Below are 27,006 nucleotides of genomic sequence, written 5' to 3' on the forward strand. Positions count from 1 at the left end.
TTTTTTTTTTTTTTTTTTTTTATCATATATGATAATGTTGTTTGTATTTTCTTGTATTATCATTAAAGGATAAAATGGTTAGTTATCAATATGATGTAACTATCTTACACTGATTCGTTCAAAACTGCAATATTTACGTTTTACTGTGCTCTTCATTGCATATTTTGTTCAGCAGCATTTTAAGTTTGGTTTGTATACATTTAATATATGTTAACGTCATGTTCTTTTTTATATTTTATATATCTAGATATGGGACATGAGTGACGACGAAAGCATCTGAGCCGACCTGGACGTATGGCCTTAACAGAATGACTAAGACGTTGCTTCAAGCTTAATATCAGCATCTCAGCTTCCTGTAACTGCTGGGATCAATTGTGTTCAGTGTCGACACCCCCCTCCCCCACCCTTTACCCCAATCTCATGTTTACTTGTCTATGTATTCTATATCTACTGTTAAAACATGCAATTGAAATAAGTCTGCATTAAAATGTCATTCCATAAGGATTTTTTTCCATTATGACCGCTTGGACTGATTTATAGTAATATTTTCCTAGGTCCTTTAACCTAATTTATTTATTGGAATTAATGACTGCACAAGGGTACACTACAGCACATTTCTGTCAAACTATTTCTGATTGCTTTATACTATCGCTGCTATTGAACAAAACACAAAAACAGACACTTCAAGCAGAGTTTGTGGTTTAAGAGCACTTTATTGTTCATCAAGGCTACTTTAAGTACAAAAAGGTGGCCTGCCAAAACCTTTTTACTTGAAAGACAAAAGGCCACAACATCAGAATATAATACAGATTTACAAACAGGTCAGGGGCAAAATCAGAAGGACAAAGATGTTTCTGTTTCCATGTGAAGGACAATTTAATTTATTCTTTTTTTATTACCTATTCTTCCCAGAAGCATAACTTGGTCTTCCTCACATCAACAATATAAATAAGAAATAGGTCAGATCAAACTTGGAAAACATCCAAGCCCTGACAAGTAGCTCTAAAAGGCGAGTGTTTTTGTTCGGTAGTCTGTAGGACTCAAGCAGCCGGGATGTTCAATGCTGTGTTGAGACCGCTTAGTAGCCTTCAACAATAATACACAAGTGGCTATTACTATAATGCTGTGTTCTCAAAGAATAACTGTGTTCCTGCACTTTTACAGACAAGTCTACAAAACAAAAAAAGATCAACTTTTTCTGGAGAAAAAAAAATGCATGATTACAATCAGGGAAAAAATTAAATAGCTACATATTAAACAAATTAATTGTTCCTCAAAAAATACCTATGATTTTTTTTTCTCTGTACATTCGTTACGCACAGCGTAATGATGGTCTTATAGTTACCTATATAAAAAGTCTTTTTTTTTTTTTTTCCTTTTTCTCCTACAGCGTGTAGGGTATGGTGTGCCAAAGCTGAAAGTGAGTGTCCAACCTAGTAGTAACAATGGCCTAGTATACGAAACAATTTTGTCAATTGCATACAAAAAGTACAAGATGTACGGTTTTCTTTTTTCGATTGCCTTTTTGGGTATAATGTAACTAACGATAGCCGTCTGGCAGCTATGGTTAGCCCTCCGATGTTGAATTTAGACATTTCAGCCAATTTCTTTTCTTTGTATCTTGGAATGTAAGGGACATACGATCTTGAGGAAGATCACGTGCAGTCAACTTCCACCACGTCATATATCGCTTGTGTCTGCATGTGTTAGTAGCTATACGGACAAAATGAAAGTAAAACCTGTACTTAAAAATCCCTACTGGAGGAATGTACACTGTCTTGGTACAGGTCAACAAGAACTACAAAAATATTCAGGCTTTAATAGATGCAGTCAACTGCTATGATTCGAACGTTAAGAAAAGTTGAAATATCTAAATACGTGAAAAAGAAAAGAAAATTACGAATAAACGTGACTGGGCACGTTTTTGGCAGATTGTCAACTCTAAGGGCTGACCTGTCCACAGCTGCTAATGTTTATCTTATTTCAGTCATGCAAAATGCAATAGCATCCTGTACCATGGATTAATATTATATAAATCCAACTGTTAATATATAGAAGGCCTGTCCGGAGGCTATTCTCTTTTGCTGGCTGCTACTGTAATGTATATTGAATAAAAATTAATAATATTGAGTACAACTGTACCAGCAGTAAGTTTATTTAGAACTGTTACTGAAAGAAAAAAAAAAAAAAAAAAAAAAAACTAAATCTGAAGAGAGGCAAATATATATATAAAAAAGATTGAAATGTCTAAACAATAATAGATACCAGCTATTTAAAACATGCACCTGTAAGCAACTAGTTTACCCTTCAAACCTAACTATTCTACCAAAACCTGGGGGTTGCCTGGGTGGAGGGGAAAAAAACAAAAAAAAAAACACACACACACACATCCAAAACTATTCGAAAATGCCCATGTTTGGAGAACAGTCCTGTTGTCGGCACCGACCTTGACTGAAGGAATTGTCTTGAGCAAGAGTTTCCCGGACCCAGAGTAGGGTTCTACCCCACTGACGCACAACGCACTGCTGTCAGCAAATTGCCAACATAGTCAGACCATACCCCAAAATGGAGTGTGTGCATCCAGTGCCATGTTTCTATGGAACCTCTAAATCCCTCATTGATAGTGCAAAATCAGGCCAGGTCTTCTTCCTTTTCAAGTAAACGCCTAAAAAAACGAAATACTTCCCAACAAACTAAGCGCACGACAACCTGGAGACGGGACAATATTGCGACCGGTGTGAGAATGCGCGTTTCTTTGGTAATTTTTTCTTTTTAGACTGGGCATCACGTAACACAAAGGCGAAGGGGAAAAAAAAAGAAAAGAACAAAACTAAATGAAAGAAATGAGATTTCTGTCATATGTACAAAGCTATACACTACCGATGCTGCAAGCGCTGGGCATGCACGGTAAAAACAACAAGGAGGAGCAGGGGAAGTAGCTGGTCCTCAAGAGACGACCGACGGGGAGTGGCTGTGGTTGACCATGTGACTGGGGGACGTGTCAGGGCTGCCGGACGAGCTGCCCTTTGCTTTGATCTGCAGCCAGGTCTCACCCAGCGCCTTGGCAAAGTGGTCATCCACTGTGCCCGTGATGGAGACGGAGTTTGTCACCGGTTCGGGCTCCTTGTAGTTCTTCCCCAGGCTGCGGCGGAAGTGCTCCTCAATCACAGGGTCACAGGCTGTGTTGGCTAAAACAAGAAAAATAAAATATATATATATAAATCTTAAAAAGGAATCCTTGTGTGCATGCAAGTAAAAGTGACAAGGATAATAACAATGTTCATGATGAAAGTACAATGACAAGGAAGTGTTTTTTTCTCTCTCTTTAATAAGTTGCATAACTTGATCTGGAATATATTACTGTTCTTCCCCATGTGATTGTAAAAAGCAACTGCAGCTTAGAGGAATATGAAAACTCCATTCCTGTGACCCATTTATTGACCTTTCCTTCACCGCTTTGCCAAAGGCAGGAATTGGCCATAACCTTGTCCAGATCAAGCACGGAGCAACGAGGACCAAAAGGTCAGTGACTTCATGTTGAAATGATTACAGATTTTGTGTTTGTTGCATGTAAAACTTTGATAAAAAATTCAAAGACCTAAAAATTAAAAGAAACATCAACTGTATCTTAATACATCAGCACAACCACAACGTTTGAATGAGAATCCCAGAACAGTAAACATGGGGGTCAACTTGCACTATGGGTTATGGTTATGGTTAAAACTGGGAAATCCTAGAAGAAAATATGAGGAAACAATTATTTAGAAAATGCTCAGCTCTGCACACTTACTGTTTGAGGCTCTCCTGTAGCTGGACGGGAGGCCAGAGGAGCAGCCGTTGTGAGAGACAGTGCAGTGGGAGAGGTTACAGTTGCGGTTGTTTGTGGACACGCATGTGATCACAGAGGGACGATTCTAGTGGAGGGGAGAGGAAAAAAAAAAAAAAAAAACTCAGAATTTCTTCAGATGGAGTAAGGGCTGGCGTGGAGCTCAGCACTACCTGCTGACGCTCGGCTGGGCTCACAGCGGGCGAGATGGAGACCGCACGGCTGGTGTCCATGCTGTTTTTGGTCAGTGCAAGAGGCTGGTCCATGGCCAGGCTGGACATGTGGGCGTAGTGCAGGCTCATGTGTGGAGGCTCGATGGGGCTGCGGCTGCGATCGCGGGGGTCTTTGCGGTAGTCCCCGTTGACAGGCTTACCCCTGGAAGGGAGAAAACAAACACAAGGAGAAGATTGTAGTGAGCCCCCCGGGCCAGGCGAGCACTAACAAGTGCAGCTATTAATACAGCATTCAGTGGGCTTGGCATGTGCGGCCGAGGCAGGAGCCAAACAGGCTTGATAAGCACTTCTGTATGCCGGAGCAAGACCACTTTCACCTCTCTTTCACCGCATCACGTTCACAAACTACACAGTCAGCAAGTTGCTGAACATCATGGGAAATCACCACCCTTATATTCTTTTTTTTTTTTTTTAATTGCTATCTGTTACACACAACGTTAAAATGGTACTCTGTTCCTCAGGAAGGAACAGATGCAGTGTGGGTCTCTTCCGCTGTGTAAACCCCCCCCCCTTCCTGAAGGAGCGACTGCCTCCTGCCAACAGCGGAGGCCTAGTTAGGGGTCTCATCTGAGCTTCAGAGAAAAATTCAATACTGTTCGCGGGCCAGATACTACAAAACCAGAGTCACAAAAGGAAACGCGCCATACGGAGCACTGACTTAAAATGCATTTTAAAACATTTTATAGATTCCTCATTTCTAGTAATACTAATTGAATCCTAAAGTAAATAAAAAAAGAACGTTATTTATAGGCGTCTCTGCAGAAGTGAACGTGACTCCATGTCAAGGCAAGAACAGCACAATGGGTACATTTTGACATTTTAAGGGGAGAGACTACCGTGGCGGACCAGAGTCACAGAAACTGTCACGTTACTCGGCAACCGCACCAGTGTACCAAGCATCTGTAGCCATGTCCACCGGAAATGTCTCTCCCACAGCAACAGCATTAATCTGGGCTGAGGCTAACCTTTCCGGGCCGTTCAAGCATTTCGACTCCGATTTCAAACTGGTAGCCACCCTCAGTTCCCCCTGGCTGTCTTGGACAGCTCAGTTCTGGGACAATCCTGCCACCCAACCACATAAAGACAACTTCTTTATCCCTTTAAATAAAACCCCAAAGCAGACCCGGAGTGATACTCGTATAATTTACAGATCATTTCGGTTTGTAAATGAGAGGAATTCGTTTCACTGGTGAAAGCATGCGCATAACCAGCACAACCAGAAACATGGAGGAGATTTTGGAAATGTATGCATGATAGTGTATTATGCATGGAAGACTGCTGGTTGGAGAATCAGGAGATGACCGTCCAATTTCCTCCAAGGCTGCGGTGACCGGGTGAAACGACGATGTTGCACCGCTGATCTGAATTTGCATTAATTGTTGGAATTGCGACACCATGCAGGGACTGTTTACTTTAATATCCCTACAGAGACTCCACAACACTGTTAATCTAGGGCAGAAGAAGCGGTCGTCTGGTTTAATGATCATAAAACAAACACAGATAAGGCTTCTCATGAAAAGCTGTTCCTCCACCTTCGAGGCACATATGGGGTAATTCTATATTAATGTGCCCCACAGAGCTGCTTTAACTTGCCTTTTTTCCCGTTTGTTTCTCCCTGGGGCATTTAAACAGCTCGGCACAAGCAGAGGGGGTGGGTGACCCCACCGTTTCGATGGGAACGGGCAAAAGTCTTCACCTACAACAACTGTGTTTCTCTCTGCAGTAAAAGAGGGTTGTCTGAAAAGTAAAAAAAAAAAACGAGGAGCTCCCATCTGTTTTGATGAACTAGGGAAACGCAGGAAAAACAGAGCGGAGCTCTACTTTAATCCTTGCCAAAAAGCATGAAGACAACCCAGCATCCTCCCACAAGAAAGCCTGGGGCCTCTGAAACTTGGCAGGCAGTCAGGTGCAGAGTGGGGGTTGGTGGGCTCTGTGCAGGTTCGAGCTCCTTCACAATAAAAGTCCTGTGCACTCACTGCGTTATGTAAAAGCATCGGAGTAGAATTTCATAATAATGTTTATTGATTTGTCTTGATCAAGAACTAGAGCCGGCTCTAGACGTCACCCCACCATTTTTTTTTTTAAAAGGTCTTTGGTTCAATGCAAGATGCAATTTGTGGCAAAGCTCATGACATCTTAAAATGGTTCCTCAGAGCGGTCCATTAATTTAAGAATCAGCAGAAAACCACACCGTGCACAGTAATGAGCCTGGTGCCGTGCAAAAGTTGCCAGGTTTGGCTTTGATGAAACTTTATTATTACACCACACCTTTGTTTACAGGGGCTTTTGAAAAAACCCCTTATCAGCCAGGTATAAATCCTACAGCGACAGCAGACTCTGCAACGACCTGACAAGTGTCGAGCACCAAAGTCTGGGGACACTTTCTCATTACAAATCCTGGCAAGCTGAAGGAGGGGTGGGGAGTTTATACCTCCTTTAAGTCCCTGGAACCGCGCCTTAAGAGATACAGGAAACATCTGGGAGAGATCAAATCATGGAAGGTTGAACCAGAGGACAAAAACACAAGGTTGCCAGTGCCCAAGAAAACCACAAACTGATTGGAGGACCATTTCTTGGGCATTGTTTTTAATCCCATCTTTGAAGTAAAAAAAAAAAAAAAAAAAAAAAACTGAACTAATAGAAAGGGGGGAGATCAGTACATTGAAGGAACGTTCGGCATAAACAAGATATGATAGATTGTTAATCCGTTAATAAATGTCTTAAAGCAAGATTTACACAATCGTCCTGGTAGCATGTAAAAATATGTTCGTTTCACTGAGAAATGTCATTATTTTTTAATGCCCAAGTTTCCAAACTTGAACAGGATATAGGAAATGGTGCACAAAATTATAATTTGCTTTCATAATTGAATATGTTACACCTGGTTAGGTTTGGTTTAGGTTTTTAATATACCCGATATGCACCATTACCGGACAAAGCCAGTGAGTGGATACGGTGTGTGTCGCCCTTTCTGTGCATGTGTAAATCCATATGTGTTAGCTGCTCTAGTACAACATTAACTAGAACCGTTCTAGATACTAGAGCAGTAGATCCTGCCTAAGGGAGCCCAAAAAGGCAACGGTGCACTCCCAACTACAGAAACCCATGTAAAACAGCAGCGCGCTATGATTTCATCAGCCCTGACCACTTTGGCAGGTCTGCCTCCCCTCTTCATTTGGCTAGGGCTCGAGCCATGAGAATCAAGCTCTCGCTAAGTTCCCAGCAGGCCCGCAAAAGACCGCCAAAGAAAGTTCCCTCATTTGCAGAGTGGGGGAGTTATCATTATTATGTTAAATGTATATTAAATTATATACACTGCTATAAAAAAAATAAAGGGAACCCAAACAATACAATGTACAAAGTTGAACCAAGCGGTCCACCAAGCTGTCCAGCCTTCACAGGCTGTTGTGCAAATGGAATAGACAACAGGTTGAAATTATAGGCAATTAGCAAGACGTCCCCAATAAAGGCGTGGTCCTGCAGGCGGTGACCACAGACCACTTCTCAGTTCCTATGCTTTCTGACTGATGTTTTGGTCGCTTTGGAATGCTGGCGGTGCTTTCGCTCTGGTGTTAGCATGAGACTGAGTCTACAGCCCACTCAAGTGGCTCAGGTAGTGCAGCTCATCCAGGATGGCACGTCAATGCGAGCTGTGGCAAGAATGTTTGCTGTGTCTGGCACCGTGGTGTCCAGAGCATGGAGTCGCTACCAGTAGCCAGGGCAGTACATCAGGAGATGTGGAGGAGGCCGTAGGAGGTCAACAACCCAGCAGCAGTACCGTTTAGCAGCAGTACAAGTTTTGTGTGATTTTGTCAGCACATTCAACTATGTAAAGATCAAAGTATTTAATAAGAATATTTCATTCATTCAGATCTAGGATCTCATTTTGTATTTTTTAGCAGTATACACACACACTTTTCAGCTCCCCTGCCACTCCAGGAGAAACAAAATGACTTCAGAATCATTTCATAACCTTTCATAATCCTGATCAAACGGTTCAAATTGAATCACATCTGACCCAAAATCAACACGTTTTCCCTCCCTGTGTGCAGGAGGTCAGTAGAGAAAGGCTACGATGACGGGGAAAAGGGGTGGGGCGTCTCCAGAGGGGCTTCCAGCACACAGTGTCCCTTTGTTTTGAGCTCCACTGTGAAAATGAGAAAATGTCCCCTGCATGACACGGAGCTCCTCAACAACACTGCTCTATGGCAAAAGTCCGTCAACTTTCACTGACCCCCGAGCAGACCGCTGCTGGCTCTATTGGAGCAGATCACAATAAAATGTACAAAAAGATACTCCAGATGAAGATCCGTGGAGATACCCCCAACCTGCATGCAGAGGAACATATCCCTCAGAGGCACAGCACCTTAACAGTAACCTGTGCCCGAGCCTGTAGGATCGGGTGTCAGCCACCTTCCCCCAGGCGCGCCCCCACCCCCTTCCGCCATCAATCAGCCCAACAAAAACTCCCTCGCAACGTCCCTTCAACCATGAGCTGCGCGGAGCGCCGTGGTGTCTGCCAGACCAAACAAACCCCTGATTGAAACAAGGAGACCCACAGTGATGGCGTCTCCATTTAAAACATCTTTATTTACACAATCGGTTCTAAAGCCGAAAAACGTTTGCGTTCTGATAGCAATCTGCATCCACGACGATGAGGACGATTAGCCAGATTTAATTACAGAATGATGTTGTAGTGGCTGAGCAGAAGGGTTTAATGGCCCTTCCACGTCACATGGCCCCAACTCAACCTCATTTTCCAGAGCAGACGACAATAGCACCTGGTCAACACCTTCGTGAGCAACAGGAAGAACACCTCCACCTCCTCCACTGGCCGCGGTGTGGTTGCCGCATCACCGAATATAGTGCATTGTGATAAACATTGCACAGGCTACGGCAAGTATGGAGTAGCTTGGTTCATTCTGGATTATAGCTTGACATCGTGGGAAGCCACGTCATTACGAGGCGACTGAAATTTTGTTTATAAAAATTCATACCAGCTATGAGCCGAGACATCTGCCCAAGTCGACACCGTACAGTGCAGTTGAAAACTTGCTTTCAAATTAAAAAGGTATCTGATATTACGCATGCAACTGTATACAACAACAAAAAAAGACTCCTGATACGACGGTCAGTCACATGATAAACCCGCTAGTTTAGCATATCAACAGTAAGAATGTATTAATTGTGGCAAAAATGTTTACGAGCACAGCCACAAAGCACATGACACGGGGGCTCCAGTAATATTAATGTCATTGGAGGCCTCAGACTAAGGGCGTCATTCACGTGTTATAGAAAGATGTGGGTCGACAAACACCCACAGCCGAGCACATGCTGCTCCTGAACAAAAGACAATCGTTCCATACAACGCAGCTAATGGTGCTACTTTCCTCCTGAACCCATGGGAATACCCACGAAAGGCGAGGGGCCGATGTTGCGACTGACAATTGTAGAAATTCTGGGGGGGGGGGAATAACACAACACCCTTCTAAATATGGAAAACGGTGCAAACGTGCCGTCTCCTTTTCAACTCCAGCTCTGTGCAGCCGTTATCTAGATCCCACCAGCAGCTGCAAATAGCCCCCAGAATGCTGAGCAAGAGATGGAAATCTCAGATATGGCTGGAATCTGCAGGCCCGGGCGAGCTGACTGCCCCCGTTGTTCTTTCCCTCGCTAGCACATGGGTCCCAATTTGCTGCACGCGTTCCCAGGCCCAGTGACTTGACTGGGCCGCTTCTACGTCGGGCCGAGGTGAGTTATTCAGCACTGAACAGCCATGCCTGTGGTCCCATGAGCCGGGGCAGCTTTTCCAGGCCGGCCAGGAATGCACGGAATCTATGAGCAGCAGCATGGCCAGGCACCAGAAAAGCGCCATGAGGCTGGAATGTGCAGAATTCCGGGGATCAGCAGAATGTCGGCCTTCTGTCCGTTTCCCCTCAGAAAGTAATGTGAAGGAGGGATTACGCAGCAGAAAAAAAAAATGCCATTCTGAAGAACATACAGCAAAACATACACATGGGAACATTGCAGCTTTTTTCAGCCACGTTAAATAAGACAATGTCGTATAAGATTTTTTAGTGAAGTACATATCCTAACATCATCTTTCAATTTTGTGAAATATAGTCTGAAGAGGGATTTAAAAAGTAGATTGCTGAATAACATCTTAATTCAGGGTTTATGATGAAATATTTATGCCATTCAACCTTCAGGCCCGATTCACGACCGTTAATGTCTAAAATTCGCGAGATGACCGCACTCACAACTGCGACGCGAACAGGCGGCTCATCTTGGCCATGCGCTCGCTGCTGATGTCGAGGTCGTCGTCGCCGTGTTCCCCGCTGTACTTCCTCTTGTTGGGGCTGATGGGAGGAGGGCCGGTCCTGTGGTTGCTGATGCTGGACGACAGGGACACGGGCTGCATTCGGGCTTCACCTCTCAGGGCAGCCTCACCTGCGTCGAAGAGAAGAAGTTCAACTTCAGATTCACGGGGAAAAGAGCGGAGCCGGTTTCTACACGTATGGGGATCCGAACACATGCTATATGCACAAACGGCACAGGCTGCATGTACGATTTAAATGAATAAATGATTTAGATTTTTTTATATGAGTAATGAGTAGCAGCCTTTTTTTTTTTTTTTTTTTAGCAACTGCTGTGACGTAAAAAGAATTTTACGTGGCACTTTTAGCGCATTGCCCCATTCGTAAGTAAACTCGTTTCTCAGCAGTAAAACCGAGCAAGGACAATTAGATCTGCGTTACGAGGGCTACCAACCAGCTGCCTGCAGATGTTTATGGCCAGTTCAAAAAGCTGCGGAGAAGTACTGTACGAAGGAAGGGGGGGGTGGACCACGAGCCTTTGCTTTCTTTTACGTGGTCGTGTAGAGGAGCCCGGCAAACAGCGCGAACTGAGGAGGAGGGACGCAGGAAAATTACAACTGGCAACCACTTAATGCTGGGACTTTCCACTTGGGATGAGGCCGGATCGGCCCAAACGTGGAGATTTACAGCGTGCGTTTACGCTACTAAATTTATATGCAGCACAACCAAGTCAGTATTAGTGAGAGAGACCATGCTTTGAGGTAATGCAATATGAAAAAAAAAAAAAATAACGCCATTAAAATGTCTGTTAACTATTATCTTGGGCATGTTAAAATGTGGTGGGTCCCCAACAAACGAAAGGCACATCGTGAGGCGCCTTCTAAACAAGCGGCCTATTTTCCCCGCTGGCATGTTTCTGCTCGTCCGCCTGTGGCACCATGGCAACACGGGGGATGACATCATTGTTTTTGGCACTGGGCAGGGTCCGTAATAAAGAGGAGACTGTGGGCCTCAGCTTATCTGTACTGGGCTTTGAGGAAAGTGCTCCGAAGCAGGGGAGTTAAGGCGGGGGGGGGGGGGGGGGGGGGGGGGGCACTATTGGGGCACTATTGGGGGAACCTTTGGGGGGGGGGTGTCCTGTTTAGGCAGGCATTGTGAACAAGCAAGCGTGTAATCTCCTACTACACGTCTACTGTAGTTTGTCCTTCAGCAAGTCAGATAACAGACGGTGGGGGAAAGGGAAAACGCTGACTTATGCAGAACAGTGTAAATACAAAAAAAAAAAAAACGCTCGACAATGCGCTGCACTGTTGCGCGCACACAAGAACATCCTCAAAGCAACTCTGAACCGAGCTGAAGCTGTAACAAGATCGTGCAAAAAGGCAACACTAACTTCACTAGAATTTCCTAAGATGCATTAAAAGGGCGCACCGCAGAGTCAAGAATCTCATTTCGGTACAGTATCAGTGCCTTTATTTGCACCCGTCGCAATTAACACATTGTGGGGACAAGCTGTCAACTGGGGCGCAGAGGTTTAATCTTCCCGCGATACGCTTTACAAGTAGCAGACTGAGCCATAAAGATCGGTATCTGTGTCAGGAGAAACGTACAATGTTTGAAGTCCTGAAAGGCCATCATTAAGTGCAAAAGGGATCAAAGGCTGGCCCTCCTCTGGACTTCAAACATGAAGACAGGAAGAGGTCGGGTTTCAGGCGCACAACCCCCCCACCCCCGCCCGCCACTTTAAAAAGCAGAAAATAAGTAAGGTGTCCTGTGCAAATGATATTTTTGGCAGACAGTCGCTGTAATTCGAATCCGGGGGAGAAGACAGGCACCTTTATTTTTGAGATGTACCGGCGAGGGAGGGGGCCGGGGGGCTCAAAGTCTCATCGACCTGACACATGAAAGATGATTGAAGACAATAACCTATTTTTCCACGGCTGAGGTTCCGCCGCTGCCTTCTGCTAGCGCAGTCCACTCACAATGCTTGCAGATGTAAGCGCTTTGAAACGTGAGGAGACTATTATAAACACAACAAAAAAAAAAAATGCAGTGACAATAGGACTACCCACGTCTCATTGCACAGGTCCCCTTATGAAAGAGAAGCCCTATAGTAAAAAGCGTGAGGGGAGGGGTGGCATTTAACCCCCCACTGCAGACTATCTTCGGCCAAAGTGACAGTCAGCATTCTGCAGGAGGGTGACGGGGACGTTTTTAAATCGAGCCACTCTGCTGATGACACAAGCCCTAGCAGAGGGCCAGAATCTCTGGTGTCCATCAGACGGAGCGGCCCTTGGGTCCGAAGCACCGATAAGACTACCGAAGTTTCCGATAAAGGAAAACGAAAAAATCTATTCGCCTCTTTTCATCAGTGCTGCACTGAGTCCACTGTAAATGACAAACACACTCAACACGCAGCAGATGTTGGGAGCATGTGTGAGCCTCTGTGTGAATCCTTCAATGGTTCCTTGACAAGACAAAAACGTAGAAGGTTTTAAAGCAATTTAACCAATTCGTGTTTTAAAGGTGCATTGTGTAAGATTTGGCCTGTCCAGGAGGGGGCGATATCTTTCACCAGAGTGCTGCTAGCTGGTTAGCATGTTAACGTTGACGAATGAACATTCAGAACATCTCTTCATGAATATAATCTTACATCCTGAGTTGTGCAAATCAATGCCCAAGAACAATGAGTCCAATTGAAATACGTCATTACGTGACACTACCTTCTGAAGATCAGGTCAAACACTATTGGAAACACTACAGATCTTGTCCCAGCACAGTCAGGTGCCCAAAACGCACAAAAAAAAAAAAAAAAAAAAACGCTCACAGAAATGACGGCAAGTCCTTGTTTAAAGCAATGAGGCAGTGCTTCAGAAAGCGTCCGCCGAGCGATTCTTTGGAGCCCATTAAAAATAGCTCAAAGGCCTGCCGTGCTCCAGCAGGGAAAAGAGCCATGATTGTGTATTTCCAGCCGCTGTCACTGGGTCACGTGACCCCCAGCTGTCAGCAAAGGCAGAGGGCTCCGCCGCGTCCCAGCTAGCCTTGACGCTAGCAGCCAGGGCAACTGCAGCGGGGCCTGCTGGGAAATAATAGCCTTTCAAAATAAATCCAAAAGGGGGCTGCGGCCCCCCAGGCCCGTCGCTCATCCTGTCACGTACGTGAGCGCGGAGGTTTTCCGTCAGTCGGAGGCGGTTATCTTCAGTGGGGGTTTTTTTTGGAGGCTTATCTGGAAAGAGGGGTGAGTCACCAAGCAAGGAGGACAAAAACAAATCTTTTGCAATTGGAGCGACACGCCAATTTCTCATTAAAAAAAAAAATGGACAAAATCAGCCAGTGGCCATTCAAAACAGAATTTCACACTGCATCGCACTAAAACGCATGAAGGCCCACAAAAAATAGATCGATTTATCACAGAGACCGCAACCTCAGACCCGACTTCGGTACCAACAATGCACCCAAACATGATCCAACAACAGAAAATAATGAAATAAGGACTTTCTTTTTCTCCCGCAACAACAATTTTCAAACAGGTTGACCAACGTTCTTGGACCTAATGTGATGTGCAAGCGCAGAAGCCTTTACGTTACGGGCCCTGGGGGACGCCGAATCGGACCACATCCCCACTGCCGGCATGTCCCTGGACGCTTCCTGGGGATTTTGGACAGGAAATGAAGCAGAGAATGCAGTTGTGCTGCAGCCGGCAGAGACCTCCGACCGCGGGGTCTGTTGTTTTTTTTTTTTTTTTACATTTTTCTACGTCCATACACCGGAAGCGTCTTTTCCTCTTACAAAAAAAAAAGGACGAGGGCACCAGCGCCCTTGTTTTAATGGGAAGAGGCCATTTTCACTTCCTGACAACAGGAAGCTGGTACGGCACGGTACAGAGGAAGACCTCCCCCACTTCGAACACGGGCACCGTCCAACAGATACCATGCCCCCCAACGCATCCGCAAAACCCCGGCTTTCCTCCTTCCAAAAGTCAAACAAACCAGAGGACGTGGTGCAACCGGGCCGGCTCCGATCTGGTGGTGGTGCTGGTGGGGGAGGAAAACAAGAACCTGTGAATTGCTCTGTTGATTCTGAGAGTTCCCCCCAATTATGCAACGCGCTGCAGCCCAACTCGGTACCCCAGTGCGCCATGGCCGTGATTAAAAGCTTATTTAGAAACCCTCATCTGCTTTTCCTTCAGGTCAGATGCCATAAGGGTTTTTAAAAAGCAAAATGCACACGTTCAGTATCCAGTCGTGGTAGAACTCGCAGAAACGATGAATTTCCGTGGCCCAAAGAGGGGGACAATGTCAACTTGGAGGAGGGGAAACTGGACACCGAACCTGCCAGGACTACAGCAGAACGATAACGCATGCATAAATGATGCACAACTCGAAATAACAGACGGCCGCTTTTTAATCTCCACGCCGGGTAAAAGTTGCTAAATAAGCGACAATTTCCACACGCTCCACGCAACCGCATCCTGGTTTTTTTTTTTTTTTTAACACTAACGTTTAAAGCCGTTCGATCAAACAACTGGACGGATTCTTTTTTTTTTTTTTTTTTATTAAAACTAAATGCTTAGAAAACGTGCATATTTACCGTCGTAGCACAGTATGCCAATGTTGTTGTTCATTTTGTCCAGGTACTGGTAATTCAACAGGTCCATCTTCGTCAGGAGCATTTATCGGGCTACGGGAGGGATATAAAAAAAATAAATAAAATAAAATAAAAAATAAAAGACCAGCTTTCCACGGAAGCGAAGGGAGGAACGGCGCGACCGGTCACTTTTCCACCGAAAACCAGCTTCTCCGCAGCTAACGGCCCAGCCTTTAACTTTTCCACGCTAAAAAAAAAAAAAAAAAAAACGTCAAGGGCTTTAACAAAATGGTCGAAAGCGGGAAGAAAAGAAAAAAAAAAGTAAATAAAACGAGGTGGGTTAGTTTATAATAAAAAAAAAAAAAAAAAAAAAAAAAAAAAAAAAGGAAGAAGGTTTATTTGGGACAAAGGGTCGCGCCAGTTCTCCTACAGCCCGCTGTAAGTGGGGCGCTCTGACACGCAGGCTATGCTCGGTATGGCTCGTGTGTTCGCCCGTTTCCTCCGTGTGGGCTCTCGGCCACTGGGCATGCTCGCTAAATCCCAGGAGCGCCTCAAATGTCCGGGATTTTTCCTGAACAAGCTCGCCGCCCCCCCCCGCACCAGAACTCAAGCGAGCGGGTCGGCGAGCGGAACGGGAAATAATGGGGGGGGGGGGCGGAGGAGGAGCCACGTCCGAACACCGAGGCCGAAAGTTGAATATTTCCACTTTTAAAAACATTTACGCGCAGGCTTATTGCAAACTAATTGCAAAGAATCGTGCATAAAAAAAAAGAACTCCAGGCACAGCTTATATATTATTTATACTAGACGGAAAATGTGAAGGAACATTAAAAAAAATTGGGGGTTTCCTTCAATTGAGTCAAATATGGTAATTAAAGAGTACTTCATATAAGAAAATAATAATAAATCATAGTTTTTTCACGGAACGTCTTTTATGTGATGCCGCAACGCCCTCTGGCGGCGCCGCCCGCAAACACCGCACTTGCTGTCCACACAGGAGTTTATAATGCACATTAAGGAGAAACTAATACAGTTCACTGTTGAGTAACCTAAAAAAAAATTATAATAATACAAAAGTTACAAATGTGCATGCATCGTACATCTGGCTATTGCAGGAAAAAGATATTTGAAACCATACAGCAAGACAATTTGCATTATGAAAAGTAAGCATTTTTTTTTTGCAACAGCAGCACATGGAAGGATTTGATTTAGTCAAACCTGTGGGGTGACTTGAACTGCTATAATCAGACACTTGAACAGGGTGCGGCCATGTGCTTCAAAATCAACACAAAAGCAGAGGCGGCTCGTTTATGCGCATCGAGTTGCACCGGTCTGCTCAAGTCACAGCATGCTGCAACACAGCAGTCCGCAGCGTGTTTATTCACACATACGCGGGCAACTGTGGTCTCTGAAGGCAGCCTCTGCACGACCGAGAGAGTTGATTGATCGTCTGCCCAGAAATACTCATGCAGAAAAGGTGCACATACCCATTTAGGCATAACGTTTCATTTAACAAAATCAATTAATAAAAAAAAAAAGTAATATTTGGACAAAGGAGGGAGCCAAACCTCCATGAAGAATCAGCATGACCCACCCCCCAAATATCTAGTGTCAGGCTGCAAAACCTGAATTTGCAAGGTTGCCATGGTTGCCAAGCCAGTCACTAGAACCTTCCTTGTTGCTGCAGAGTGACCAGTTGCACTAACCACACTGCACAGGCAAAAGGGTACAAAAAGCCAGTGACTATTTTAGTGTTTTTCCTTGATAATCTGAATTTTCTATAAACCAGATATCACCAGGATATACAAATCAATTCAGTTAATTGAAGCAACTTTTTTGTCTAATTCACTGCAAATTTAGCAACTAAGCAGCAGCAAAATGCCCAGCACTCTGTAAAGGTCAGAATTCAGTTCAGTTCGACGGTAGATATTTTGCTGTGAAATCTTGATTCGCCCGAATGTATTCACCACGCAGAACTGAAGTCCCATTGGTTCTGCTCTCTTTATTCCCCGACCTTGGCGGTATTAACGTGAACCAGGAAGTGGCTGAGCCATTTCTCTCTGGATCATTTTATGCCAACAGTGAAATGGTGAAACTTTACACCGGGTTAACCTTTAACAGACAGTTGAATCCTCAACCAAGGGGGGGAGCACCAAAGGGATTATTCAAAGGCAATGCCATGCTATTCAACTGACCTCTCTCATCACCCAGATTACAGATGCCTCTCCCTGACTCGCTTCTCAAAAGGCAAAGGGGGATTAGAAGGGTCTTTTCATTCAAAGGGCCCTAGCCCTGCCTGCTCCCATCGATCCCTCCCCAAGCAGACAACACGCACTTATTCCCCCGCTCCCGCCAGCACCCAGTACTGAGGAGAGCTGTTCTCATTGGGCGCGTTTTTTTTTTTTTCCTCCCCCTCTTCCCCCATTGGGAGAGCCATTGTCTCAGGTTTCACACACTCAACCGAACCTCGGAGCCGAGCAGGAGCTGTGGGCCCCATTCAGCCGGGCTGCTTCGCCCATTGTCTTCCACGGTGGGCAGTTTTCAGGGACAGACAGCCCGCGAACGTTGGCATGATTCGGGCAGACCAGTCCCTTGGCAAGTGAGCGTGGCAGCTGAGGTGTTGGGAGGGAGTCTCGTAAAAAAACGTCACCTTCAAAAGACAGATATTTGCTTCCTCGGAAGCCTTCGTTTTCAGATCAAAACAGTGCGTCGGGTATGTAAGCGCAACTCTCGGAGAGCGGGAGTAATCGGAGAAGCCCGGAGCAGAAGGCTGCAGACGCAGCAGCAGCAGGGAGCCCAGATTTCGCTCCGGAAACACCCGCGACGGCCCAATAATGAAAAGCAATCCCCCCGAGTAAAGCTGCTGAAATGACCGCCTTGTTTCGCGGCGCGGCTCGGCGAAGCGGGGCGATTAGTCATTATGTACAGCCCGCTGGTGACTGTCCATGGAGGTGCAGGCTTGTCCATGTTACATACTGTTATTACCATGTATTTACATTATACTGTCCTACGGGGTTTGCATTCATGAAATACACTACAAATAAGAACATTTTTCAATAATGAAATTAATCAAACCAAGTAATTAGCTTCTATCCAGATTTTATATAGTCATATATCAATAGTCCCCGGTCGAATAAGCCATTGACCGTACAAGAACTCTTAACCTACCTTCAAACCAATTCGGTCTGAAGTGATCCTTCAAAATGTGACCAAATTGGAACCCATGCAATTTGAATGTCTCTACAGGTCAACATTTGTCACAGTTCGGTGTGGGTGGGACACAGTCATGCGGTCAGTCACCGATGTTTTGACTGATGGCGGTCACGTTTTTTTGCTGTACAAGAACAACTGGTTGAATTACGAAATCAAATTATTTCTGCGTGTTCTTTATCCACGTCCTCGCCCTCAATAAAACAATCCGCGGCACACCAACCCGAGCATGTACCAACACATGCCGACTTCTCCGGAATCCGCCGTTTCCTCTCTGATGCGGGTCCGGTGCAGCCCCCCGTTCCGGGACCTTCGCTAAACCTGCGCCCCGACGATGCCGGGGAGCTGCACACCAGGAGAAGCTCCACGGATCGCCGCTTGTTCCATACACACGTCTCACAGTTCAGCTTAGCGCCCGGCATAACAGTCATTACCGGCAGGTCCAAAACCCCAAAAAAAACAGCGGCGAGCTGAAACAAAGTCCGCCTGCAGGTTCCTTCTGTTGGTTCTTCAAAAAACAAAACAGAAATCATCATCTTACGCTGCCAACGGGAGGGAACTTAAAGCGCTTCTAAAAGTAGAAGGTGCGGCGTTATGCAAATGAGGTCCACCTTCCCCTCGTCCAGACCGGGCCCTGACTGAGGCCTGCGCCAGACAGACGGCTGCGCCGCCACGACAGCTGCGGCCTGCCCTCCCTGACCCCGCGAGCGGCCCAGCGCGTCAGCCAGAGCGTGGGCCGCCGGGCACCGGCCTGGACGCCCTTGACATCCTGCCCGGCTGCGGCCCGCTAAAAACTAGGCCAGAAAGGAGAAGGGAAGAGAAGCGAGAAAAAAAAAATAGCCTGAGCATGAACAAGGAACAATCCAAAAGAAAAATCCTGACTGATTCCACGCACGTTGTTGTTTTTGCGGCCAGAATCATGAGAAACCGCGCGATTCGGACACAGCCGTCCCCCCTTTCAGTTGTATTGTTGATGTGCAACAGCCCGAAACTGGCTTTCCCCCCGAGGACACGTTTCATGCAAAACGCATTCAAATCGCATGTATACCGAAACAGCAGAAGAAGAGGCCTTCCAAGAGTGCACACACACACACACACACACAAAAGATGTCCAGTATGTCATTGATGCATTGTGTTTCAAAAATCACCACACAAAAGGGCATCGGCACCAAGCAAATATCCCTCACTCTTCACATCTGTGCCAAGCAGGAAATGCAAATGAGCAAAATGTCGGCTGCCGCAACGATAAATCATTAACTATTTTCAAGCGTGAAAAACCTCCTGTCTAAAGCGTCCTTCCATGATCCTTTCGTACCCCCTCCCCTGATATGACGATCGCTCAAATATCCTCTCTTTATGAAAGTATCCAGCAGAGAACCTGCAAGAACCGGAGTTCTTTGAGGTGCCAGCGTTCCAGAAGACTTTAATAATCAGTATTAGAACTCAACAGTGACGGGGTTTTTATTGTTTTTAACTGAACAAGTGGATCCTGGAACCTTTCGCAGGGGCCCAGAAGAAACCAGAAGCCACCAAACAGCAATCACACTTTTTTTTTAAAATCTACAACCACATCTGCATGGGCGACGTCCAGCAGACCCCTCAGTGTGCACATTTACATTTACATTTACAGCATTTATCAGACGCCCTTATCCAGAGCGACTTACAATCAGTAGTTACAGGGGACAGTCCCCCTGGAGCAATTTAGGGTTAAGTGTCCTGCTCAGGGACACAATGGTAGTAAGTGGGATTCGAACCCGGGTCTTCTGGTTCATAGGCGAGTGTGTTACCCACTAGGCTACTACCACCATGAAGCTTCATTCACGGTGGAGTCAGAGGACTCGCTACGTATATGAAGTCATCACTCCTGGTAAACTCCAGAAGGACGGTTCCTCTGGCCCACAAGCTACTTCCTTGAGAGGTTCATGTGTTTATTGTCTGTGGGTCTTTGGTGAACAATGCCCTGTTGTGGAGAGGAAACCATAAAAAATAAAAAAAAACTAGCAACCAGACACGCCATCGTAATCCTAAATCCCAGCCACCCCGGACTGCCAGCACAACGCAAGATAAGCGAGGCTCTGAGGTGTGTGTATGTGTGAGTTCTTCTCAACCTCCCATGAGTTTTAGGCCTGCAGGCAGGTCTGGCGAGGGCCATGGGAGCAGCTATGCTGACAAGGCGGGCCGAGGTGCCCAGCGCGGTGACCGGAACACTGCAGTTCTTCATACGTCCACGACGTTATTTATGTACAGCGGCTCCTGCCATTCGACATTTATGGCATTTAGCCAGACCGCATTACAACCAGTAGTTACAGGGACAGTCCCCCTGGAGACACTCAGGGTTAAGTGTCTTGCTCAGGGATACAGTGGTAGTAGCCTAGTGGGTAACACACTCGCCTATGAACCAGAAGACCCAGGTTCAAACCCCACTTACTACCAGTAGTAAGCTAAAGTGTTAATCACTAGGCTACTACCACTGTACCCTGAACTGAAAAGTAAAATCACCATCAATGTACAGTAGAACTAGGAATGTTCAGGAACGAAATGTTAACTAAACCGCTAATGCAATTTGAAATATGATTCAAAATACATTGGCGTCCCAGATTTTACAAGACACAAGCTTGTAAGAGATGTTCATAGGAGAGTTTGGCAGGTTATTTTATTTTTACCAGCCTGATCGAGTGAAGTTCCAAGATCTTAGGTTAGGTCGCTGCCTAACCTAAATGTGAACATTCTCCCAAAATCCAATGTAATAAGAGACAGTAAACTATGACCACCCACTCATATATATATATATATATTTTTTTTTTTTTTTGATATACCACATCATACAGATATAAAATTGATTTTGCTTATCATTTAAATGGATGCAATTTGAAGGTTAATGCAAATATGACCCATACAAATCCACTCTTCCATTCAACTCTTCTTTCACACAAGTTCCTGCACGATGTTCGCATTTGTGTATGAACAAAAACGAAAAGCGAATCATTTCACTTGCTTCCTGCCGTGAGAGACAGAAGGCTTATCAAGTCTTAACACGGCCCGCCTCGGCCCTCCAGGCTCAGGGTGGAGCCGGGCAGAGGCACACTCCAACTGCGGGGGTGAAACGGCCGAGAGCGACAGGACCGGGCCGCACCTGCCAATCGTGCGCCGGCTATACACAAACCGCACAATGACAGATACGCGTCTTCGCCCATCAAACATACTAAATGATAGGGAAGCGACTGGGGCATCTGAATGTCAGTATCTGGGACAGTTTAACAATACAGACTGGCACGACAAAAAAAAAAAATTAAATAAAATAAAAATAAAAGTACAGACTCACTTATGGTTCTTGCATTTTTTTTTTTACATTAGAGAACAAAACTGAAGCCATTTCACACTCTTGGCTTCTCTCCACCACCAGAAATTAGACAACGGTTTCCAACAGTCCTGAAGGTTTATGCTGAGCACTTTCTTATCATTCACTCACGTTAATGAGCATCTGATGAAGCGGCTGATGAAACGAACATTCGTCGCTTTCTCCTGCTTCGAAAATACTAAATACGTTTCTTGCCCTGGATTCTTCAACACAGCTCCATCTTGGTCTCCTTAACCGCCGTACTGTTAGGGTTCTATTTTAACACTGAAGCGGACGAGGGGAGCAGAACCGAGCCCCGGAGGTCAGCGGGGATGAAAACCAGAACCCTCCACAGCTCCAAGGACTGCGGTTGCTGACGTTTGCAGCCACGGCTACTCTGGGTTAAAAATGGCAGGGCCGAGCGGCATCGGTCTGGCGTCTGCATGCGTCTGATAAGATCTCCTAAATAGCTGCGGGTCCGGGGCCCTGTCACGCAGACGAGGAGAATTCTCCAAGGGCCTGCCGAACCACGTATCGCCGAGTGGCACACCCCGGACCCACGGGCGCGGATCCAGCACGTGGCGTCAGCGATTGCGAGTAAATAACATTTTTTTTATTCGGGAGCGGAGGTAAGAGATGGTGCGGATGAAAAGCGGGGTTTGCTGAGCAAGGAGCATCAGGAACGGAGGACAACTACAAACGTGTCACAAAGCCGCACCGGGTACAGTGTGGAGCTGAGGACACTGAGGAGCGTAAACGGACACCTGGAACCGCGGCAGAGGTGTAACGGCCAGCCGGCAGCGCAGATCACATCTGGTGTAATACGACACTTTTAACGCACAGTTCAGCCGGCACCTGGAGCAAACGCGGAGTAGAGCATTCCGGTCGGCCTACATACCCGGAAGATTCGAACCGTCAAATAATCCCATTTCACCGCAGATCGGACTAAATACGGAATAATCAGAATAAAACCTCTTTCAACGTTAAACGTAATGAACAACGCATCATTTTATACCGCATACATCGTTCTTAGGCTTTTAAAGTGTAGATGTATATAAATACACACACACACACACACACACACACACACCTTTCGCAAAAGCACAAATGCAATTGGTGGGGAATGAAAACCGTTAAAGCATCTGTCCTCCGACAACAAAACAGAGGAGCCCCCCCTCCTGCTATCCCCATCCCACCGTGATGACCTCTGACCTAAGGCCTCTGCCCTGGGTTACACTCACCACGGCGACCTCCAGGAGGGAGAAGCCTCAGCTGTCGTCTACGCTTTTGCAAGCTTGCTCACTCGTGGGTCAGTTTGTGCAGCCCCCCCCCCCAAAAAAAATAGCAGATTAACATACAAATCCGGACCCACCAAGGTACCACTGAGGTGCCACTGAGCAAAGCACCGTCCCCACACTGTGCTCCCCGGTCATGGCTGCCCACTGCTCACTCAGGGTGATGGGATAAATGCAGGGGACAAATTTCACTGTGTGCACCGTGCGCTCTGCTGCTGTGTATCACATGTGACAATCACTTCACTTTCTTCACTACAACTCGTTCAACTCACGGTTCAAAAAAGCCGCGCATGTCAAGATGAAACCATGGCAAGACCAGATTTTCTCTCATTACTCGAGCAGCATTATTTCACACACACACACACACACACACACACACACACACACACACACACACACACACACACACACACACCTACTAACAGCACCGGCGAGAAGCGGCACCTGAGTGCAACAGTTCGTCCTCTGAGGCAGAAGACAGCCGGAATGAGACCCACAGGTACATTTTACCCCGGTTTACAGCGTACGGCTGCATTAATGTACGAATCCCGGGTGACTGTTGGGCGCCCCGGCAGGGTGTCGTGACGCAACACCAGGCCCGGACGTAGTCCACGCCGGCGTGACAAAGCGCCGCAGAGCAACTATTGACACGACACTCCCACACCGCCGGGAAGAAAGCAGGACCATTCCACAGGGGCCGTAACAAAGGGAAAGACATCAATCTTTCACGGGGGGGGGGGGGGGAAGAAAAGATGACAGCGAGACAGAGACTGAGACTCAAAAGGTCAACATCCTGTTCGGTCGCGGGCCGCAGGTGTACGAAGAAACAAAAATCATCCACGTCCAGGGGACCTCCTGTCGAGCGCCTCGAAATCTCCCGCTGTGCTTCAATGGGAGGAAGTTGTGCAAGCGCAGCATCCTTTTCACCAGCTTTGACCACAGCGCGTCTTTTAAAAGGCCAGCGGGCACGTCCCCCGCTTACCGTCGGGATCGCGGCCTTCGTTCCAGTCTCGCAACGTCACACTCAACTCTTCACCGATAAAACCCCCCCAAAAGAACTGCTGGCACACTAGCTGAACAACGCAAGCTCATCTCATAAAAATGTAAACAGGCTTGTTCTGTTTTTTTTTTTTTTATATTTCATTTACATTCAAAATGGCAATGAAGACATCCAAATCCAAAACAGGTATGAAGTAGGTAAAATATCTTTTTTTTTTATTTTATTGGCGATGGGAATAATGTGGAGACTTTATGCACCATTAATGTGCACCATATACGTCTAATCTTTTCTCGTAGAATAAAATACTTTCAGAGTGAACTGGAGTAAAAACTTTATTGGATGTCATTTTTGGTGTGAGTGACGGGGGGGGGGGGTTGGGTTTGTTTTTGGCAGCTGAATTAAAGCACGAGGCAACGAACCAATGGGAGCGAGTCAAGGCCTCGCCGGCCAAGTCGGGAGCATTCCAAAGGTTCGTCAAACGCAAACAAGCGGTGGGAGGAGCCTCGGGCGCCGGCGCCATTGTGAGAACAGGTCGGACGTATTGTGCTGCAACAAAGGAGCGTGCGCGGCCACAACAGAGTGACATCACCGCAGGACAAACAAAAACACAGCGGGAGGCCAAGACGAGAGCAGACACCCCTGCAGCCCACCGAGAACAGAATAATTCACGACTGGGCAAAAGCCAGGGGAGAATTTATAGGCTGTTCTCATCTCAACTTCAATTGACCATCTGAACTTCATTTTCAGATGAAATTCCCAATATCACTGAAGGTCAGTCAGTCGGTCAGTCGTACCTACCCCCCCCCCAAAAAAAAAAGGTGACTTTGCACAGCCACACTGATCTGAACGCACGCTGAGCAGGATTTGCCGACGTTAATCTAGGAAAGAATGTTTTTTTTCCCCCCCTCACGGAGTATGAGGGCACCTGCGAGGCCCCCGCTAACCGGGTCAAAGATGCTGATCGTTCCAAGGGGCCAATAAAAAACCAGGCCTAACGGTGGCAGCCCTGGGCGTGTGTGGCAGACGGCACGGTGGGTCCCACGGTACGATGACGGCCGAGCATCTCCCGGGATCCGGATCCACGGCCTCCTGCTGCAGCCTACTCACCATCAGTGACACACACACACACACACACACACACACACACACACACACACACACACACACACCCAAGACGGGCAAAGGTGTCTGACACTTACGTTTCTCATCGTCGGCGTGCACCAGCGACGCTGCTCGTGACAGTACGTCCAGGGGCGTTTCCATCCTGTCCAGGACCCTGGGGGCAGAAGGGATGGGGAAAACGCCGCAGATTAAAAACCCCGCGGGTCCAGCTCAACTTTCCCGCCGACTTGGTGCTTCAACGCGCGGGTTTATATAACGCGGCTGGGAACACGGACCAGACGGACAAGACGGACGGACTGACAGGAAAATGGAGCGCGTCCCGCACTCTCGACATTCCTGAGATGCCGGCTCGGCGTTCGGCGACACGTCGCGGCGCGGATTTAAAGCCGGGAAAGGGACTTCCGAGACTGTCCGGTGTTCCCGGCTCATCCCGGCGCTTCTTTGTGGGACGATGCACGTGTTAACAAGTGTCGGCCTCGGCGTGAAACCGACGCGAGAAAAGCGGCCAGACGCGACGCGGCGAAGGACGTTCGAGACGCCGCTACGTACCTCCCTGAAGCGCCACTTTGGAATCCTCGGGGTGATCAAGATCGGTGATGAAAAGTGAAAAAGAAAGTTTGAGAAAACAGCGAAAACAAAAAAACAAAAAAAAATAATAGTATAAAAAAAAAAAACCCAACGACTGTGTTCCAGAGAGCAAACACTGCGGCTTGGACAGAAAGTTGGGCGCCCGACGGAACTCCTGCTCGGAGGAGGAATGTTTGGAATGATGGAATTCTCTTCCTAGCAGGTGGTGAAAGTGGAGGATTCCCATTGGCCCAGATCGGCCCAGTGAGATCAGCATAAATTATGCTAATTGGGCGAATTGCATCACATCCTTGCAGGTAGAACACAATGAGGAAACGGGGACTTGAAGAGTGTTTTTAATTTTTTTATTCAAGTCCCTGCTTTATATTTAAATACACACACACACAAATATGAGTACAGGCCAAATGTTTGGACACACCTTCTCATTCAATGTGTTTTCTTTATTTTCATGTCCATTTACCTTGGTAGATTCTCACTGAAGGCATCAAAACTATGAATGAACACATGTGGAGTTATGTACTTAACAAAAAGTGGAGATCTAACCTCCACAGTCACCGGACCTGAACCCAGTCGAGAAGGTTTGGGGTGAGCTGGACCGCAGAGTGAAGGCAAAGGGGCCAACAAGTGCTAAACACCTCTGGGAACTCCTTCAAGACTGTTGGAAAATCTCAGGTGACGACCTCTTGAAGCTCATTGAGAGAATACCAAGAGTGATCAAAGCAGGAATCAGAGCAAAGAAACTAGAATATAAAACATGCTTTCACTTATTTCACCTTTTTTTGTTAAGTACATAACTCCACATGTGTTCATTAATAGTTTTGATGCCTTCAGTGAGAATCTACCAACGTAAATGGCCATGAAAATAAAGACATTTTTTTGCCTGTATTGTATGTGTGTGTGTGTGTGTGTGTGCATGCACTGTTCAGGTCCAGGGACTGTCCTAATTTCTGATAATAAACAATTGTTCGATGCATTAAAAAGACATTAAATGGGTGAAAAGACGTTCTTCGGGTTGTAAATGACTGGTAGCTGAAAATGTCTAGTAATGACGGAATATATCTGCATACATGTAGAGAGGAGCTTCATAAGCAAGGATCAGTCCGGAGTTCCAGTGGAATGCGGCGTTAACCCAAGTCTGTCACTTTAAAAGCTTAATTCATCCAGAAAACCCTTTTTCAATTATTTTACTAATTTAAGGAGCAAATTCACACTAGTACAATATCTAGTGGGTTCAACTGCATCATTATTTTCAACTACATATTTTATTCACTAAAAATAAGGAAATTAATTTATTCCAATATTTAAATACTGATAATTCAAGTAACATAGTAGTATACATGCATGCATGTATTATTAAATAAAATGGCCTAGAACCTTTTCATTTTAAGTCAGAACTGCAGAATGCATAAACCCTTTTTTAACCAACAAGACTTTACAGAGCCGTGTTGTGCGCTGAACAGTCGGCTGCAGGCTTCTTGGCCCTCGGTTTCC

The 27,006-nt window shown here is 46.2% G+C and overlaps 1 protein-coding gene across 6 annotated transcripts; it reads right to left on the reverse strand.

Moving 5' to 3' along the window:
• Positions 1–693: 693 nt before the first annotated feature.
• On the reverse strand, positions 694–25,566 carry LOC114801220 (transcription cofactor vestigial-like protein 4). Of its 6 annotated transcripts, none has more exons than XM_028999246.1 (6): positions 25,477–25,566; positions 25,005–25,081; positions 10,320–10,509; positions 4,000–4,201; positions 3,791–3,914; positions 694–3,188 (listed from the first exon to the last, which is right to left on the reverse strand). In XM_028999246.1, the coding sequence occupies exons 2-6, from the start codon at positions 25,066–25,068 to the stop codon at positions 2,947–2,949; spliced, it is 822 nt and encodes a 273-aa protein (XP_028855079.1). In that variant the 5' UTR covers positions 25,069–25,081; positions 25,477–25,566; the 3' UTR covers positions 694–2,946. The 6 variants fall into 6 exon arrangements, with proteins under 6 accessions (XP_028855079.1, XP_028855078.1, XP_028855077.1 ...); XM_028999245.1 differs by lacking the exon at positions 25,477–25,566 and adding an exon at positions 14,967–15,056 and having other exon boundaries at positions 25,005–25,023; XM_028999244.1 differs by lacking the exons at positions 25,005–25,081; positions 25,477–25,566 and adding exons at positions 14,967–15,056; positions 17,159–17,177.
• Between the last annotated feature and the right edge of the window lie 1,440 nt (positions 25,567–27,006).

The sequence above is a fragment of the Denticeps clupeoides genome, chromosome 12 (genome assembly GCF_900700375.1).
Source record: "Denticeps clupeoides chromosome 12, fDenClu1.1, whole genome shotgun sequence".
Lineage (NCBI taxonomy): Eukaryota > Metazoa > Chordata > Actinopteri > Clupeiformes > Denticipitidae > Denticeps > Denticeps clupeoides.

Excerpts from the sequence above, each read along its gene's own strand:
- LOC114801220 (XM_028999245.1), bottom strand. The coding sequence starts at position 15,048 with ATGCTCCTGACGAAGATGGACCTGTTGAATTACCAGTACCTGGACAAA. Across the intron at positions 10,510-14,966 it reads TGGCATACTGTGCTACGACG|GTGAGGCTGCCCTGAGAGGT; the intron begins GTAAATATGCAC and ends TCTTCGACGCAG. Across the intron at positions 3,915-3,999 it reads GCCCAGCCGAGCGTCAGCAG|AATCGTCCCTCTGTGATCAC; the intron begins GTAGTGCTGAGC and ends CCCCTCCACTAG.